The sequence below is a fragment of the Periplaneta americana genome, chromosome 6 (genome assembly GCF_040183065.1).
Source record: "Periplaneta americana isolate PAMFEO1 chromosome 6, P.americana_PAMFEO1_priV1, whole genome shotgun sequence".
NCBI lineage: Eukaryota > Metazoa > Arthropoda > Insecta > Blattodea > Blattidae > Periplaneta > Periplaneta americana.
The window spans coordinates 76,785,543-76,805,847 of record NC_091122.1 but is presented as its reverse complement, the minus strand read 5'-3'; the positions used below and the strand labels follow the sequence as shown (position 1 = coordinate 76,805,847).

The window sequence follows — 20,305 nt, the reverse complement described above, 5'->3', positions numbered from 1 at the left end:
GAAAAGAAATATTGTTTATTGAAACATACATAAATGCTTCCCACACTGCCAGTTCTTGTTGTCAATCTGAAAATGAAGTGGGAGTCACAAAGCCTATTGGCAAGGCCACAGATTAATGATTGCCCATGCAGGGGGAGAAATAGTATTGTAAACAATGCCTTGCTGATATTTAAATACAAAAAATAAATGGCGACTATAACAACGACATGAATGCTTCAAATGGTTAAACACCACAAGTTGTCCCTAATCTGCCTAGCAATTCAGTTGTTATGGATAACGTGAGCTATGATAGCATGCAAATAAATAAAAGGCCAAAGACGACGCTTAAGAAAGACGTTATTCACTGGTTGAGTGAGAACAATGTACTACTTAACAATAACATGAACAAACCAGATCTGTTACAGCAGGTGAAAACTGTTTCCATGGAGATAACATACATTGTCGACCAAATGCTCAAAGCACATGGTCATGATATAGGCCTACTGTGGCTCCCTCCTTATCATGCAGATCTTATCCCAATGAATTGGTTTGGGGCGAAATAAAAGGTACAGTCGCCAATGCAAGCCTCAGAGTAAAATAAACACTTTGTGAGGAACTCTTCCGAGATTACACAAGAGATAAGTGGAAAAAATGCTGTGACCACGTCAAAAAAAAATTGAAGATACATACTGGGAATCCGACTATCTTATGGACAGCACTGTGGACAGTTTCATTATAAGTCCGGGAAATGGCTTAGAAAGCTCTGCTACCGACACAGCTTCTGAATCGGATGCACAGTTGGAGTCCGACTAGTGTAACACGGCCTAGCGAGCTGCTTGCATAGTGATGACATCACCTCCTCCATGGCCACAAGAGTATTGGAAAAGTTGATGGTCTTTTTGTGGTTGGTCGAGCAGTGTCAGGCTGAATACCGTCCCTGATATCAAGTTCCAGAGTCGTCGTTTTCGGCAGGCAGCCAATTCAAGAGAAGGCATGAAGTGCAACAGGTGATTCCAGCAAGAGTTAAAATTAAAAAAGATCACCCAAATATATCAAAGGAATTCCGGAAGCAATATGCAGCAGCCCTGATTACTAACCAGTCATAGTCCCTGGAAGGTATGGTGAATCCTCTATCTCTTGGAATGTCCATCAGTCTATCCATCCAAATACTTGGTTGGTAGTGGTTCCAATCTTTAAGATAATAGATGACATGGTCCTGAAAAAGTCGCTCACGTCATTAGAAGTTATCATAGGCCCTTGTGCCAAAATTGAACAACATAAAATCAAACAAATAATTCAGAATCTAAAAGCACCTTATAATCCATAATGTAAAAAATTTCTTTAATGGAATTGCCAAAGTCTTTCCAATAAGTTGGATGATCTTAAAAAAATTAATACATGAACTTTACATTTGATTTTGTCTGTATATGTGACTTGGCTCACAAAGGCGAAGAAAGTTAAATTTGCCCCATATATGCAAATTCGGTTGGACCGCCCAGATAAGGATGAAGGAATATTGGTGCTTATATCACCTAAGATATCCATAACTAGTCATAGGAAAATTATGAATTTTAATTATAAATTCCGAGCTATAGAAATGACATTAGCAAACCAAGGCCTGATTATAATTTTTGTATATAATGCTCCTCAAAACTATATTACTGAGTTGTTCTGCACAACATATTTCCCATTTGACCATACTAAACAGTATATTGTTTGTTGTGACTTTAATCTGGGTTGCCTGCCTCGTTATCTGAATTCTAGTCCAGGGAGATTTCCTTTTCTTGCTTTGTTATATCAATAGGAGATGTGTATCGTCAATTCCATGAGTTCGACACGATTAGGTTTTGGTCATCAACAAAACTCGGCACCGGATTTAACTATGGTGTCGCGAATATTATTACCACGCATAAATTGGAGAATTCATACGAATACTTTAGGAAGTGATCATTATCCCATTATTTTCTCCATTAATACTCAACAGGTATATGCTCCCTGTCCAAAGGAACAAACTCATAGGATGAATGTGGATTGGACTAGGATGGCAGCAGATCTTCATTGAAAATTGCAAGATAGTGCCTCCTTAGAGGATTTCCATTGTTGTCTGTACATTTATCTTGAAGAAAAGTATCCGACAGCAGAGAAGAGGAAACTTGCTCTACGAATCAAACCTTTATGGTGGAATTCTAATATCCAGAAGGAAATAGTTCAAAGACAGCGTCCGAAGGCAGCCATCCCTTGCAACATACATTGCAGTAAAACATCAATATGCAAAAGTGAGAAACTTAATTTCCAAATATAAGCGGTTTGCCTGGAGATCTTACACAACTCAGATCAATGCCCACTCATCATCAGCTGATATCTGGAAAGCCATAAAGTGGTTTACAGGTTATAAAGAATGGGAATCGTCACCTATTTCGCTAACTTCTGACTTACAGTATGCTTTTTTTTAAATTAGTAGCATCTGATAATATAACAAGGGAATACAACTTCTTTAACAACACTCCTTCAGCCTATCACCAGTCAAGAAATATCCAATATATTAAAAGCGCACACTAAGAGGTCTGCTCCAGGCCCAGATGGTATTACATATGAAGAGTCCATTGCAAGAATGATGGATGTCATTTGGAATACATTTTGCAGGAGAAGCAATTGAAAGTTAGAAATGCTTAGCGCTCAAAGCTTAACTGTGATTTTCCGATCGTTACTGGACAATGACTATCAGTGTTAATGCCATATAACTCTCTATGCACATTCTATATGTCTTAAGCTATGCATTGACAGTCTTGGTTCATTTTCGACAAGTGACATCCATCATTCTTGCAGTGGACTCTTCATATACTTGTTTATCTGCTTTTTCCAGACCGATTTTATATCACCTGGCACAACATTTTTCTAGTTTGTTTCAGCATCTGAAGCTTCCGACAAGTTGGCAGGATTTCTATTTGATACCCATTCAGAAGCCCAATATGTGGGTGATATGGCAACGTATTATAGGCCCATTGCTCTGGGCAATGTTCTAAGGAAAGTGTTTGAAAAAATTTTGGTCTCTAGATTATCACTCTACAGTCTATGGTCACAGAACCAATTCAGCTTCTGGAAAGGTTACAACACTACCTGGAATGTTATGACTATTCTTAACGAAGCTAGGATAGTTAAACCCCCAAAAAAAAGAGGTTGTCAGTGGTGTTTCTCGACCTATCAAGGGCATATGATTCTGTACATATCGGAATTTTGATTCAGATACTCCAACAACTGCAGATGCCATCTGCCTTCCTTCAGCTTATAGTCCTCCTAATGACGAATAGGAAAATACGACTCCATCCAGGCTTTTTGGTTATGGCAGGGGCGTATTTTGCGGGCTACCGGGGCTACCGGCGGTAGCCCAAGGAAATTACAAAAGAAAAAGTTTATAATATAACATAATGTAATAATTTTGTATTTTACCATAGTAATTAAAATTAAAGTAATTGTTAGATATATTTTGTGTAATAATAGGGTCAGCGGTAGCCCAAACCCTTTAACCAGTATACGCCCCTGGGTTATGGAGACGAGGATCACATCTATAGGACTATCTCAAGGCTCAGCTTTAAGCCCCATTCTTTTTAATATCTATTTGTCGTCTTTGAATAAAATTCCTCGTCAAGTGACAAGAATGTTGTTATATGCTGATGACATTGCACTATATTATAAATACTATCAGGTTGAATTCTAGGTTAATCAGATGCAACATCTGAGGGATATCAAGTTGGTTAGGATTGGAAATGAATCCAAGGAAAAGCCAACATCTAATTTTCGCCTCTGTCAAGCCCAGGCCAGACGAATGTCAAAATATCAAGATAGCGGAACATACATGCCAACTTTCTTTCAACGTAAATTCCTTGGGGTGATGCTGGATTCCAAATTGACCAGGTCTGAGTGCTACAACTATATTTTGCAAAAATTTCAAACAAGGAAATCGATCTTCAAACATACTACCAGTAAGAGATGGGGTAATCACTCCAAAGTACTAACTGTCCTCTATAACAATATGATTCAAGCAGTGATGGAATATGGTATAGCTGTACTCCCACAGCCAACAAAGGTACTACAACATAAATTATCGTCACTGGTGTATAGCATCGCCAAACAAATCCTTGGATTGTGAGGAAAGCCTAGAAAAACTCGTGTTTTTCAGGAACTGCAACTATCGAAATTTTACACAAGTCAAGTCCTTGCCTGCCATCATATCATGGGAATGGTTTTTGCAAATACGGAGTCGTACTTATTAAAAAAACTAAAATGGTTATTTCTGTTATCCTTATATATAGGTGGTGATGACCTGACAGGCCGCAGCCTGCAATTCATTACGATCTTTGGAACGTATTATAATAGCCCTACGATCTTAAAATCCCCGACATTTCCAGTCTATTACACTGGATATCAGATTGTAAGTGCTAACATATCTTTCGATATACAGAAGTTTGAACACTACCAGTTTAGTAGCTCTCTTTTTTTGGAAATATATACAACTGAGAAATAACCATCCACATTTTCTGGAACTTTACATTGACGGGTTAAAATGGAAGAGGGTGCTGTAAAATCATAGATATGCGTGAAATGAATCGAAGAGATTCCAAATCTGCATGAGACACCCAATTTACAATTCAGAGTCAAGCATATACAGTCAGAGTTGCAACATCTTGGGCGATTTTCCGTCGCCAGTTCGAGGCTACTGAGGTACATAATGGGTGGACGCCAGTGGAGAAGACTACCCAGCTGCTGACCGCACTTCAGGGACAGGCGTCGGAGATACTTCACAGCATTCCAGAACATGGAACAGCCACAGAGATAATGGAGGCCTTGGAGGGGAGTTATGGTGACCATCAACTTGTGCCAGCATTTAGGACCCAACTGAAAATGAGGGTCCAACAGTCAGGCAAGTCCCTACAGGAATTTTTAATGGCAGTAGAACAACTGGCCCATAAGGCACTCAGGGGCCTACCTCCTAGCTTCGTCGCTGGAGAGGCGGCCTACACCTTCGACAGTGGAGTTTGAGACCCCGAGATCAGACAACTACTCTTGGCTTAACATCGCACCATCAACGAAGCTCTGGCAGTGGCCCTCAGGATGGAGGCGGCCAAGTTGATGGTGAACGTCTTGGCATCGCACCGCATTAGGAGCGTCGTGGCAGCCGACGTCGAGGAACGCCAACCAAAGTCACCCTAGCGATGGAGACGAGTGCCTACCTGCTGGTCCTGCGGCGAACCTGGACACTTAAGGAGGGACTGTGACTGATCTGGCCACAGACAGGAAAACTTGAAGGGGCCGATGCGAGGAGGGGCACGTCGGCGCCGTCATCACCATCCCCTTGGCTGATCTTGAAGATGGTTAGCAGAAGATGCGACAATGGGCTGATTGCTGACGGATGGATAAGAGGCCGTCCATGCAGAGTACTGGTAGACACCAGGGCGTCGCTCACTATTGCCAGGCCAGAAGTCGTGCGTGGCCTACCTGGGAGAATGCTGCTACGCCGATATGAGCTTCGTTATGCTTCAGGCGAGAGCTTGCCCAACTAGAAAGAGGTTTTCCTGGATATGACCTTGGGAAAGAGGAGACTAGAGATGTGGGTGTTCATCGTCAACATCACTGAAGACGTCGTCCTGGGACTCGACGCCATGCAGAGCTACTGGGCCCATTGGGAATTCTTGATGGTCAAGGATGGTATCCTGAAGAGGAACAATGGTGCCGAATGTGCGACACATGTCCAGCCAGTCGCGGACCAAGGACACAAAGCAGGGGAGCCATGCACCAGTACAATGTGGGAGCTCCTTTTGGGAGAACCGCCATTGACGTTGCTGGACCATTCCCAGCCACAGATCTAGGGAACCATTACCAGCTAGTTGCCATGGATTATTTCACAAAATGGCCTGAAGTGTACGCGATTCCCAACCAAGAGGCTTCAACGGTGGCAGATGCACTGCTTGACAAATTCATCTTCCGATTCGGTGTGCCCCAGGAACTGCATAGTGATCAGGGGCGCAACTTCGAATCTAACCTGATGAGAGAATTGTTCGAGTGTCTGGGGGTGCATAAAACCAGGACCACTCCCCTCCACCCACAGTCCGCTGGCATGGTGGAACGCTACATCAAAACTGTGGAAGAGCACTTGCGGAAGGTAGTCTCCAACCATCAGCGAGACTGGGATGCCAGAGTCCCACTGTTCCTCTTGGCCTACAGAGCTTCGGTCCACGATACAACAGGGATGACACCGGCAAACACGGTCTTCGGAAGAGAGCTGTGCCTGCCCTGCTGTGATCTGCTGTTTGGCATGCCACCCAGCGCCGACCAGCTAGCGACTGACTACATGGCAGAACTGACCGAGAAGTTGAATGGAGTCCATCTACTGGCTAGAAAGTACCTCAAGATGGCCAGCAACAGGATGACAGGTTAGCCAACTGTGCGGGATTTCAGGAGGGCGACTTGGTGTGGCTGTATCGACCAACAAGGGCCAAAGGAAAATCACCAAAGCTGCAGCATGCCTGGGATGGACCCTACTGTGTGGTAACCCGGATCAACGACGTGGTGTACTACATCCAGCAACAACCCAGAGGGAAGATGATGTTGGTGCACCTGGACCAACTAGCAGCTTACCAAGGGATGTCTGGGGCATACAGCCCTAAGGAGGGAGCAATGTGGCACACGTCTGGAACGTTCTGGTCGTGTCTGGTTGTCTCGGGAGTGTGTGCGCATCCAGCAGGAAGGAAGGCGCGATTCTGATTTATGTTGTAACATATTGTCTGACATTTCTATTTTTAGATTCTAAAAGAGAAAATTGCGCCTTCTTGCGTCTTTTGATAATATACCAAGAAATGCATGCTACTGAGGGAATAGGTTAGAATGTAAAAATACCGATGATTTCATAATTACAATTACAAGTTTATATTAAATGAAGAATCGGACTGTGGTTTTATATTACAAATAATGATTATTATTATTTCAATCTACGGTTATGAAATATCACTACAAATTAGTACTATATTGTTTGAAAAGCCATCTTATTTAGGACTAGCCATACCCGTGTGCTCCGCTGCACTTGTTAGAAATAAATATTAAGGAAAATCAAGCAGACAAGTGGTGCAAAAAAAGTTCATGGTGGTAAGGGTCGATGCCATTTGTGCACTAGAGACTGCCGATCAAAAATAGAAAAGTACAACAAAGTGAGCAAGACAACAATCAATTGCAGTGTTTGTAAAAGGTACACATGTGGTAAACATAGCAAGAAAACTGTGGTCTGTTCAATATGTGAGGACGGATGTGAAGAAAGTGATGTATAGCATTTTACAATTTATTTTGTGACTGTTACACTGAAGTATTTGTCGGAACATATACAATGACATTTCAATTTTTTTCTTTCATAATAGTACATACTATTCGCTGATTGTAAGTGTGGTAAACAAAGCAAGAAAACTGTGGTCTGTTCACTGTGTGAGAACTAATGTGAAGAAAGTGACGCATAATATTTTCCAGTTCTATGATATTTTCTGGACTGTTGCATTCAAGTACTTGCTGAAAAATATACGACAACATTTAAACGTTTTTTTGCTTTATGTATACGTATAGTACACACTATTTGCAGATTGTAAGTTTGGTATAAGTAGCCTATAACAAGGAAACCGTGGTTTGTTCAATATGTAACGAGTGTGAAGATAGTAATGCGTAACATTTTCCAGACTGTTTTGTTGAAGTAAATTGTTCGAAAATATACAATAATATTTAAATTTTTATCTTTTATAGTAGTACATGCTATTTGCCGATTACAAATGTTTAAAAAATGTTCAAAATTAAACATTTTTATAGTGGTCACAAAATATCCCCCCCTTGGTACTGCATGTCATCAAAATAGCTTGGTATTGCTAGAGTTAATGATAGGGTGCAAGATGGCATTTAGACGGAGACAAAAAACATTATATACGATATTGCAACAAAAATCTACTGCCAGAAAAGAACAACAGACATTTTGCTGAATCATACAATAGCAGAAGCGGGAATAGAAAGCTCTGAAGAAAAATCGAAAATATTCAAATGAGCTGTTCCCCGATTTTCTAGTGAGTTGTTTGGTCAATAAGACAGAGCTGGTAGAAAAGGAGATAGATTTCTTCAAGATGCTAAATTTGGCTTAGCAGTGAATTAATTTCTGACATTGATGTCAATTTTCCTTGAATTTCAAAGAAGGAAAGACCAAACACGGATTTTGAAGATAGTAATATAAGGACAAAACAAAGGAAAGCACAAACTCTAAGAAGTTCCGAATTTATGGAATCATTAACTTTCGCAGCGGAAATGAACACTGCAAGCTGAAATGCAAAAAACACCAACAAGACCATAAAAAATTTGAAAAGCCTGGGCATCAGCATCAACTAGCATTAATTTCGTTGACAGATATACCACTGATAATGCTTTAGCTCTCATTCTAGAATCTAGTGATGCCAAAATTTTTTAACTTTTGCGTAGACATGGAGCAAAACAGCTTAATGCAGACATCTACCCATCATATCAAAACATTTTAACTGCTAATAAAAGATTCTATCCGGAAAATGTTGTATCACAAGACCATGCAGAAGTTAAACTTCAAGATTTAGTAGATCATACTGCAATGGGATTGATGCAACTACAAGAACCAGTATTATCCATGACAGATTGAAAACACCTACAATTTTTAATACGATGTATAAATGGGGATTTGATGGAATCAGTGGACAGTCACAATATAATCAAAGAGCAGAACGAGAGTATTTTTCAGACTGAGATTATTTTATTGTTCATGTCCTGGTCCACTACAGCTTTACTTTATTGATGAAAAATCGGAAAAAGTAGTGTTGTAGCAGAATCCTAAACCTTCTTCTACTCTATTTTGTCGACCAATAAAATTTAAATTTAAAAGAAACAAAAGACCTTGTTAAAGAAGAAGCTTCCAATATGGATACGCAAATAAAAGATCTGAGAAACTTCATGTAACATCAAGGGAAAGCAGGCACAAGTGACTCAACAATTAATCCTAAATATGGTAGATGGCAAAGTGTGTAACACTATGACCTAAACTTCTTCACAGAACTGTTATGTTTGTGGAGTTAACCCGAAAATTATGAACCAACTGGAGGCTTTAGCTGTGAAACCTATAGATATATCAACATTTTCATTTGGTCTTTCGTCATTGTATGCTTAAATTCGTTTTTCGAATGCTTGCTTCACATATCTTAGAAGCTGTAAGTTAAACAATGACAAGTCAGAGAAAATCAAAATAAAGAAGCAGTTGAGAAACAGATGGATTTTAACAGACCACCCCATCCTAATTCCTGGTGTAGGTAGAATGTGCGCTTGATGTAATATTTTAAAATGAAAATGTCAATATTCATAGTTTTAAAATAAATGCTATCTATGGAGACTTAATTTAAAAAGGAGGGTCGTGAACCGCTGGTTGAGAAACAATGGTTTAATGGGTAATATCATGAAGTATTTTTGTTTTTTGTGACTTACTTAAGTTAATGTAGTATAAAAAAATGTATACAGTGCATGCTAGTTAGCTTTAAATATTTGTGGCCGGATTTTGAGGTGATCAGTAGCACTGTGCACAGGCCGATGGAGTCACCCATAAAGATATGATTTCCATTGATATCTCGTTTTTCAGAATTTGTGACTGAAGGCCTTTCTGCATGGAGCAATTCATTTTGAAGTTTATCTAAGTTTTTTTTTATTTAGATTTTAAAAATGGCGTAATGGGTGTTACAATATGGTTGTAATGGGTCTTTCAGTGGTATAATGTAACACCTGTAACATTTAATATTTATTCACACAAAATTAGGTTTGACTTCTTAACAGTTTTAATATGGCGGTCAGTAATGAAGTGAGTGTTTTTAGCTCCCACAAATATTGCGATAACCCGTGGTTAGTAAGTAATAAATGTATTTTTTGTATTGAATTGGAAAGGGAACTTGTCGATACACGCTTGAACTTAAATCTGCTTGGGAAATCATAAAAATACTTCGAGAAAGCGGAATGACTTATGCTGATGCGGTCGCGAGGCCTAAACCAGAAGGCTTGAATGTTGGTCCAACATGGCACCAGAACAAACGTTGCAGTTCAGTGAAACAGCTTAACGAAATTCCAAGGAGTCCGTCCATCTCCACCTTCAACAGATTTGAGATCCTTAGTGAATATGATGAAGAAAGAAGAATGGAAGCAGAGAAGAAAGAAGAATGATAGCAGAGAAGCAAGAAGTAAGAAGAATGAAAGCAGAACTTTAGCAGAGGTTAAGTTCATCAGTGAAAGTATAAATGTTAGGCCAAATATGCAACCAAAAACACCTAAACCACATAAAGTTACTGTAATAGGCGACAGCCATGCAAGAGGATGTGCCTCGGGATTATCTGTGAATCTCAGAAACACAGAGTATGATGTCTGTGGCATTGTTAAGCCAAGTGTGGGTCTAGAAGAAATAACTTGCTCAGCGAAAAGAGACCTAAAGTATTTCACGAAACAAGATGTTATTGTAGTGTGGGGTGGCACAAATGATGTAGGGCGAAATAATACCGACAAGAGTCAATGACACCTGCAATCCTTTGTTGAAAACAATAAGCAGATGAACATCATCATCATGATGCTCCCCATAGATATGACCTTGATGTGACATCCTGTGTAAACAGTGAAGTAGTGTCATTCATGCTGGGGGTGAGACTGCCCAAGAAGATAAGATAACCAAGAACTGTGTACAACTAATGGTCTGGAGAAGACTGGAGAATTAACTTCATTGCAGAATGTGTTGATTGTATATTATTGTTCACATCTTGTATGTTGGAATAACATGCTATGTAACCGCATATTTATTAAGTATTCACTCTGACGATACCATGAAATCATTGTATTTCCTAAGGCTAATAAATATCCATCTATCTTACATATTAGGCCTAAAGTTAAGTTGTCTCACTACGATTTATGTAACCTATGCATCCTATTTAGTAAATATTTTATTTCATTTTTGTGATTTCTAAAGCTTCTTCATTTTTATAAACCTTGTCACTTTTTCTTTACAGCTATGCTGATCATAATGTGTTTTTATTGCATTATGAATATATGTTTTAGCGTAGGTTTAGATATTTCATAATTTTCTTTGGCAGAGTATGAAATAATACAATAGGTGTAACTCCACACATAGATGAATCTTGTTCAAAATCTTTAGTCAGAGTCTACATTGAATTAAATATATTTCAGACGTTTTTAATAGCATTTAGTACCTTTTACAGAAATGGGACCCAAGAAAAACATGTGGATGGCAAAATATAGGGAGAAAATGAAAACTGATCCAGAGATGTGGGAAGAACACTTGCAGAAGTAGAGGAATCGTGACAAACTGAGACACAAAAAAATTAAAGAGAAAATGTGCGGATGACTGAAAAAAACAGAAGGAAGATCAGGGAAAAAGTTCGAGAACACAAAAATAAAATTAAAATTTAAAAAACAAATACCCTCAAACAAGATGAGTCTCCAATAGGATCATTTAAGTGTCATCAATCTTTTGGAAAGGCGCTGAATAGGGTGAAAAAAACTCTCCCTAAAAGTCCACATAAGAAGACAGCTGTGCTGAAAAAGTTGGGGGCTGAAGTAATTGGACCAGATAAGCTAATAACATCTGTAACAGCTGCAAAAAAATACAAAAATCTTTATCAAATGAAGACATTACGTCAATTGGAAATTTCTATTGTCGTGACGACATAAGTTGACAAGCTCCGGAAAAGCAGGATGTCAAGTCTGTGAAAAGTCCATACACTGGTAAAAGAGAAAAAGACACATGGCCTAAACAATAGGGGAAGCATACCAAGAATTAAAAAAAAAATGCTACCCTGATATTGAAGTAGGTAAATCTAAATTTTACTTTTTGCATCCATTGTATGTTCTACCTGTAGCAGACACACCACATAACGTTTGCATCTGCAGGTATCATGCAAATTTCAATTATATCCTTCAGTCATTTGTGAAAGTTTTTCTTTCATTTCCAAAACATTATAAACTATTGATGGTGCAATTATGCTATGACATAAAAAATGAAAATTGTATGACTAACATTTGTAGAAACTGTTTATGTGATCTGTCAATGTTCATTCCTGATAATGTAGATTTAAATCAAGAAATGGCATGGCAGCATTGAGGAGACGTTAATGGGTATCCTAAAATAAATGAGATTTCAGGAAAGTTGTAGGATGCATTAGGTGAACTTACCAAAACAGTTCCTCAATTCAAGATTCATTCCCATGTTAAAGATATACAATTCGAGTATTTTGAACACTGCAAAAGGGAAATATCAGACAGTGAAGCAGTTTTACAGATAGATTTTGCCGAAAATTGTGCTTTGATCTCACAAGATAAGATAATAAGTGCTGATTGGAGCCATGCACAAGTGACAGTATTAACATGCTGCATTTGGCTTTCATGTGAAAATTTTCAGTCATATGCAGTAATAAGTGGTGATCTGTCACATAGCAAATACACTATATGGACTTTCCTCGGTACAATCATAAAAGAATTGAAATCTACCAATAAGAACATAGACAAGTTGTATTTCTTTAGTGAGAACTGTGCCAGTCAATTCAAAAACAAGTTTACACTATCCAATATTTGTTTCATGGCAAGTGATTTTGGCATTAATAATTGTGAATGGAACTTCTTTGAAAGTTCCCATGGAAAAGGGGCAGTGGATGGAGTAGGGGGAACTGTGAAACGATGTGTATGGACTGGTGTGAAATCAAGAAAAGTGGAAATACCTACAGATGAAAAGTTCCATGATTATGTAGAAGAACATTTAAAATGGGTAAAGTGTTTATATATATACAAAACAACTGTTACAGAAAACATGTCTTTTGAACGAAGAATGGAAGGATGTTCATGCTATACCTCATATTCAGACTTCCCATCACTTCAGATTTTACAACCAAACTAATTTGCTTATTGTTAAAACATCTAAATCAAAAATGGAAAGATTAAATGTTTTCAAAGATCAATCAGACACAAATTGCTCCAATGTTAGAAGAGATCTGAAATACTCCGATGTTTATACAGATTCAGAGTATAATGGCGAAGTTAATCTGCCTCAACAACCTATTGCAGTAAGCAAACCTGAGGCATCACACATTCACTCTGATGTGTTTGTGGATCTTTTGGCTGAAAAGAAAAAAAAACTATAGGAAAAGCATCATACATTGATATATGCCAAAGTTATCTTGATGATGAAGATGACGTGAAAATTATGTTTTTAAGAGCTGTTCGAAAAAAGACGGAAAAATCTTTAGCCCTGATGGAAAATGATGTTGCATTTGTTCAGTTACAACAGATTGTTAGCAAATTACCGACACCTGACATCAAAATGAGAGAAAACAGACTTTTTTTTTTATGAATTTAGCACTGCAGTTGTTGGCGTTTCAAAATAAGAGACAAATAGAGATTCCTGCATTAGTAGTTTGATTTAAAGGTTTCAATTTAATTATTGTCAGTATTCCATAAATTTGAGGGAGGTGGGATATGATGGTAGAGACTGGATTAATCTTGCTCAGGATAGGGACCAATGGCGGGCTTATGCAGGGGGCAGTAATGAACCCCCCAGGTTCCTTAAAAGCCAGTAAGTAAGTTCCATAAATGTGTTTTCAATTATAGGCTGACTTAAGAGTTTCAGAAACTCATAAAAAAAAAGGCTCTGAATATTTTGTCCTTGGCCTGTTTTTTATATTTCATTTAAACAAATAATTTTAAGTTAATTTATCTTTCTGTATTATCATCTCATTTAATCTCTTAAGTATTTTGCCAATTTTGCTTGCTTGTAGTGTATTATGTCAACTATGTAACACCTGTTACACTTTCTGTAACACTCGTTACATCCAAAATAATTTAATTACGAAAAAAATAAAGTGACTATCTTTTTTTTAAATTACATGTTTAGTTTCCCTACTGTTTCTTTGATCTGAAATAAAATGTAAAATTTATATGTTTCTTCTAAGTGTCATCTCACAGGTTTTATTGCTTTTCGTTGCCTACCACAACAAATAGGTTGCAATTATGTAACACCTGTTACAGTATGTTTTTCTAATATTTAAAATTGTGAGAAAAGTTTTATTTCAGAAACTATATTCCACAATACACAGAAAAATGAGAGCTATCTTTTGGTGTTATTAAAATGTTGATAAAGTCTCATTTAAATCTCACAATTTGTCATTTTAACCATCCAACTGTAACACCCATTACAATGAAATCTCTCAGTTATGATCCTTTCCCACACAAAAGTTCTACCAACATTAACTTACGGTTTTCAGTCAACTAAGGTGCTTGCCTGCTGATCTGGAGTTGAGCTTGGTCACGGGTTCGATTTCCGCTTGTGTTTTTTCCCAGGTTTTCTCCAACCGAAAGGAAAATGTCAGATAATCTATGGCAAATCCTCGGCTTCATCTTGCCAAATATCATCTCGCTATCACCAATTCCATCGACGCTAAATAACCTCGTAGTTGTTACAGGATCATAAAAAAAAAAACTTATGGTTTAGATCTAATATGGGACAAACTAACAGTTGGCGACTTAAGCACCACTGAAAATGTGAAAGCCAGATATCTAAAAAGAATCCTAGGTATCTGAGACTCAAATATTATTCTGAAAAATATGACAGAAATAAAAATAATCCAAAGCTATTTTGGCAGACAATAAACGAAGCTACTGACATCCAATGTAATAAAAATACATTTCAGGCAATTACAAGTCGAAATAGAATAAAAATTGAAAATAAGGAAACTATTGCAAACGAATTTAACTATCATTTTACTAATGTAGGTCATGACATTGTATCTAATATAAAAAAGAAAGTATTTAAGTATTACTATAAGGTTAAATTTATTGTTTTGGTATTGTTCTTAATATTATATATTTATTTAAATGGTTTTATAATAAAAGTTTATTATCTATGTTTATGTTTTCTGTAAATGAATGTGAAGTAATTAATACTGCAAATAGTTTAAAAAATAATGTGGCCCCTATTATTGATGGTATTACAACAAATACCCTGAAACATATTATTGAAGCTATTGCTAAACCACTTGCCTTTGTATTTAATTTGTGCATATCTCAAGGTGTATTTCCCTCAGCCCTAAAACATGCTTAGTAATACCAATACACAAGTCTGGTGACAAAAATAATCTTAATAATTACGGACCCATTTCACTATTACCCAGTCTCTCTAAAGTATTTGAAAAATATATAAAAACACAGTTAATACAATTTTTAGAAAAAAAAAAACACTAATAAATGATAATCAATTTGGTTTCAGAAAAAAATATGGCACTTACTTAAAAATAATTCAACAATTACATGTAGGAAATGCCTAGGAATTTTTCTAGACTTACAAAAAGCTTTCAATACAGTCAATCACAGTATACTTTTGAATAAAATGGATAAATTGGGAATTAATGGATTGGCTTTAAAATTATTTAAATCTTACTTAAGTAACAGAACTCAGTCAACTAAAATCAATGATCACTTTAGTGAATCACGTAACATTAATATAGGTGATCGGGGTCCATTATTCTGTAGCTTACCAGTAATTGAGATTTCATCTGACCGCCTTACGAGGGCTGTGCAGATATAGTTGGACGGTGGGGTTGCCACCTTTCAGCATTCCAACCTATACTATAATATGGAGATATCTGTACATAAGACTAAAACTATGGCATTTTGTGGCAAATCTCCTATAAGATCTATTGACCATGTTAACATAACCTATCTGCGTCAACATTTTAGGCTTAAGTTGAGAACGAAAACGGTTTTGAGATTTAATAAAGAAGAATATATTTTTAGGATAAACTTCAGAACACGGTTACCGTCCTTACTTATAGGTAGAAAATTCACCACAGTCCCTCATATGAAATGTACATACGTTATATTACTTAGTAGCGCTGAGGTATAGTTCCGGTAATTTCTGAACTGAAAACAGTTGAATTTATTTTTTGTGGAGATGCATTTGATCCTATAAGCAAGGCATATTAAAATCCTGAACGAACCGAACTAATTTGTATATGCAAGATGTATGAATACGAAGGGAACTACCTCAGCGCTAGTTTAGCCCTAGTAACATATTAAACTAATCAGACTTCAGACTGGAGTACCGTCTGAAACGAATAAATACAATTGAAGTGTAGACAAATTGCATTTATAAGTTATACGTAGCGTTATGCTTAATTATAATGCATAATTGCGAATATGGACATAAGGAAAGTACTGATAGAATAAACATAACCTATAACTTCAACACATTAAAATATGCGTGCGATGCAACTGAAAATTGTTGAAACGTGCATAAATGAATGTGCAAGAATTTCGTAATGAAGCATGAGTGCTTTATTTCAACTAATTACAATTCTAGATACTGTAACAGTCATGAAAACTATAGGGTATAATTTTTCGTAATATACTATATGTATCTCGTTTTTAGTTCAAATTGTGTATATTACCAAACGTCGTATTATTTACTCGTATAATGTAGGTTATTCACAAATAAAAAGGGCCCAATAATTTAAATTTAATAAGACAAATACGTTAAACTAACAATAATGGATTAGACAAGAGTAACATCGGTAACGCTGCACTTCGGCCCAATCACAACTTACTTTACATGCCAGTCAGTGTTTCACTTTCACGTATATATTATTACACATATTTAGCCTACTGTTTATAAGACCAAAATTTCACTCAACCACATAAGGGCGCAATATTTAATCGAAATAAAGGCAGGTATTACACATACGAACTTTGCCTGCAACAACGTAATTTTCACACCAAAAATAATATTATACCTTAAATTGCAAGTAAATTGTGTCTCAAGTGTCTCACAATCACTGTTTAAAATTTTACTGACGCAATTACACTGCATTTCAGAGAAATATATGTTATTCTTCATGCACTGCAACTAATTCATATGGTTTAAAGACCGCCTTTCGCGATCAGCTGTTAAGCGAGTCACGTGGTCTGCCGTACGGCCTGTATTAGATCACGATGGCAGTGCCTCAAGTCATACAAGACTATTCTTTGCAGGGGTTTGCTACGATCATAGCTGCCGTGTTAGGGCTTCGTGTTGCAAGCAGTAAGCACCGCAGAGCGCAGACCGCAGACCGCAATGATGTGGTCGGGCGGACGGTTTTGTGAGGAAGTTGAAAAAAAAGTCATTTTTTAGCAAAATTGTAACTCATGAGACAACATTAAAATAAACCCGAAGATTTCTGGCAACCCTGTGTACAGTAGCTAAAGTACACCTTTCGTTTGAGTTAAGGGGGCATGAACTGTATTACATAGTAATTATCTGGCGCATTGCTTCGTTTCTTGTCTGCATTCTGATAATATAAGTTAGGGTCAATCTAGAGTTTCCAACAGCCACTTCCAACGGACTCGTAACGAATATCCACATGTATATCACTGGGATTGTGGCGCTGGAAATCAATTTTGAACACTTTTTATCACAGCCGCGAGCTCTCCCAGTGATCACATCGAGTTACTCCATACTACAAAACTAAGGTATTTTCAGTGTTTTTTTTTTAATTCCCTAAACTGGCTGTGCCAAAAGGAAGATTCACCAAAGTTAGCAAGGCTAAGTTTTCGTTTTACATTCTAATAATTATTATTCTATGGGTTCATGGTACGTTATGTGTTTTCCAATACTGTCGAAGGGTTAGATATTCAATTTATATTATAATATGATTAAGCGACTAATAGAAGGCGTTCCAGGTGGTTGAAGCATGACCCTTGGTCCTCTGTGGACGAAAATGCGTCTATTCCGTAAGCTTTCCACTTGCTGCCTCCCACATAACCTGCGCGAGATGAGTAGGCCATGCTTCAATTACGTCGGAACGGTTTCTAAGGACAACCGGTCGACTTTCGATCAAGCAAGCAAGTTGCGCTAGAGCTTGGATTCGATTTCCGCTTGGTCTCGTTGCTAGTTTGTATTTTTCCTAGGTTTTCCCAACCGTAAGGCGAATGTCGGGTAATCTATGGCGAATCTTCGGCCTTATCTCGCCAAATAGCATCTCGCGTTGGATTCATTCCATATCAAATCAACACAGTTCACAGTCCGAACCTTTCAAATTTTAATGAAAATTTGTCTGTTCATAGGCCACATGGAGTATGTACATAACCGTCTACATTTTAACGTTGTAAAGGAATCGTTTTGACGCAATGCTGTTGCAAAGTTTGAACATTTTTCATATTTGCTTTACGACTAGTGGTATAAACATTACTCTAACTTGGGACGTATTAAGTGTAAAGAGTTGAATAAAAATGTTAGAAAAATGCTTTCATATCCTTTCCAATGATAGATTGCATAGGTATGTTATAGGCCTATATATTTTTTTTTTCAAATATTAGGTCAGTCATTATTACTTTTGACTTTTAATTACAGAAAATGTGCCCTTTGGATTTGTTTTAAATATACATTATGATTACACATATACATCTTGTTTTAAATAATATTTTATCTATAATTCAATGGCCTATCTACGTTTGAAATTTAATTTGGGACCACCACATTGTCAGAAGTTATAAATTTTATTACAACGTAAGTGCACTTGGTTGAAAAAGCACAGAGTTGGTGACAATGACAAAATTGCTAAATAATAGCCTATAATATACTTACAGATCAGAAATGAGTTGTAATTGTTTTTTTTATTTACTTGGTTATTTAACGACGCTGTATTAACTACGAGGTTATTTAGCGTCGATGTGATGGTGATAGCGAGATGAGACCGAGGATTCGCCATAGATTACGTGACATTTGCCTTATTGTTGGGGAAAACCTCGGGGAAAACCCAACCAGGTAATCAGCCCAAGCGGGAATCGAATCCGCGCCCGAGCGCAATTCCGGATCGGCAGGCAAGCGTCTTAACCGACCGAGCTACGCCGGTGGCTTGTAATTGTTAAGATAGTGGTACAAAAGTAGCCTAAACTAGAAGTTGTTTCCGCCGCGCGCTAACCGTTTCTCCCGCGCATTCGAGCTCCAGTATCCATATGGCATTCAATGGTTAGAAGTCGTGTAATGAAACTCTCGATTCTTCAAGTGTAGGCCTACAGCGTTAGTATATAAACTTTAGTGATTATTGTGTATTTAGGTAATGCCTAGCAACAAATTCTCACTATGTGAACGTGTCTATATATACAATACGTACATCAAATACAGAAGGTCGCGTGCGAAAACAAGACGAAAATTTCAAATGGAGTTTGCGAACAGATCTGTGCCTTCTGCCAAAACAGACGACTCGCTGAAAGATTTAAAGAAACAGGCTCAGTGAAGGCTCGAAAATCAGGCAGAAAACGTAGTGTTCTTATGCGAAACGATTGTCAGTTTGTTTCCAACAAGTTCCGCCACTGCTTATACATCTGCCATGTCAATGAGGGAATTGAGGCGTATTTTCGGTAAGAGACTAATAGGTAATAATTTGAGGCCTCCATGAAGCCCAGATATAACAGCCTGTGACTTTTATTTATGGAGAACACTAAAAGGTAAGGTTTATGCAAAAAATCCGCATTCTATAGTTGAACTATAAGACTATATACGAGAAATCCAAGCTGTCAATGATGTGGAACTTCAGAGTGTTGTTCATTCGTTTATCAGGAGATGTCAGTTGTGTATGGTGGCAAACGGGGGCCATTTTCAGCAATGACTGTGAGCATGGTAAGTCCAAATATTATTGAATATTTATTGTTATTACAGTACTGTTATATACGTATGAAGAAATGTTTATGCACTCTGCAGAAACCACGCAGGGCGCAGCTGGCCGCCTGCTCTTTTCTGGGACATATGATAATAATAGCTCTGTGTTATAGTAACATAAGAATGCTGCAGTGGAGCGAGGTAACACACTAGACTCGCGTTTGGGAGGTCGAGGGTTCAAATTCCATGACCGGCTACAGACAGAGGTTTTTCTTGGTTCCCCTCTTAATATTCATAATCATTAAAAATTAAAATCAGTTAAAATGAATACAAGTCATTTGTAACATATAACATTAGAAACAGAGAATCACAATAGTCCACTGCCTACCGAGATAGCTACCCAAAAATCATAATTACATGCGCAATGTGACATAGATGTTAATGTGTGTATAAATAATCTTAACAAAAATAAATCAGGGTAGGCTGTATCAGAGACAGCCTCATGTTCTTTTTATGCGTGAGTAAGTCTGTCGGAATAGGATGCTGAATGTAAGGTAACCATTGCTTATGCACCCTCTCCCATATGCTGCATATGCTTGGGCATTGTGTATTGTCTCTCTTCATTCA

General features: G+C 37.5%; 1 protein-coding gene across 6 annotated transcripts in view; it reads left to right on the top strand.

Annotated features, from left to right (window-relative positions):
• The first annotated feature begins 17,105 nt into the window (after positions 1–17,105).
• Positions 17,106–20,305, top strand: part of LOC138701432 (oocyte zinc finger protein XlCOF22-like) — a 106,290-nt gene continuing 103,090 nt past the window's right edge. For 3 of the 6 annotated variants that reach the window (XM_069828310.1, XM_069828308.1, XM_069828304.1), the window contains exon 1: positions 17,566–19,699. In XM_069828310.1, coding sequence (XP_069684411.1) covers positions 19,600–19,699 — 100 coding nt within the window. In that variant the 5' untranslated portion in view covers positions 17,566–19,599. The other 3 variants (XM_069828307.1, XM_069828305.1, XM_069828306.1) reach the window with 2 other exon arrangements.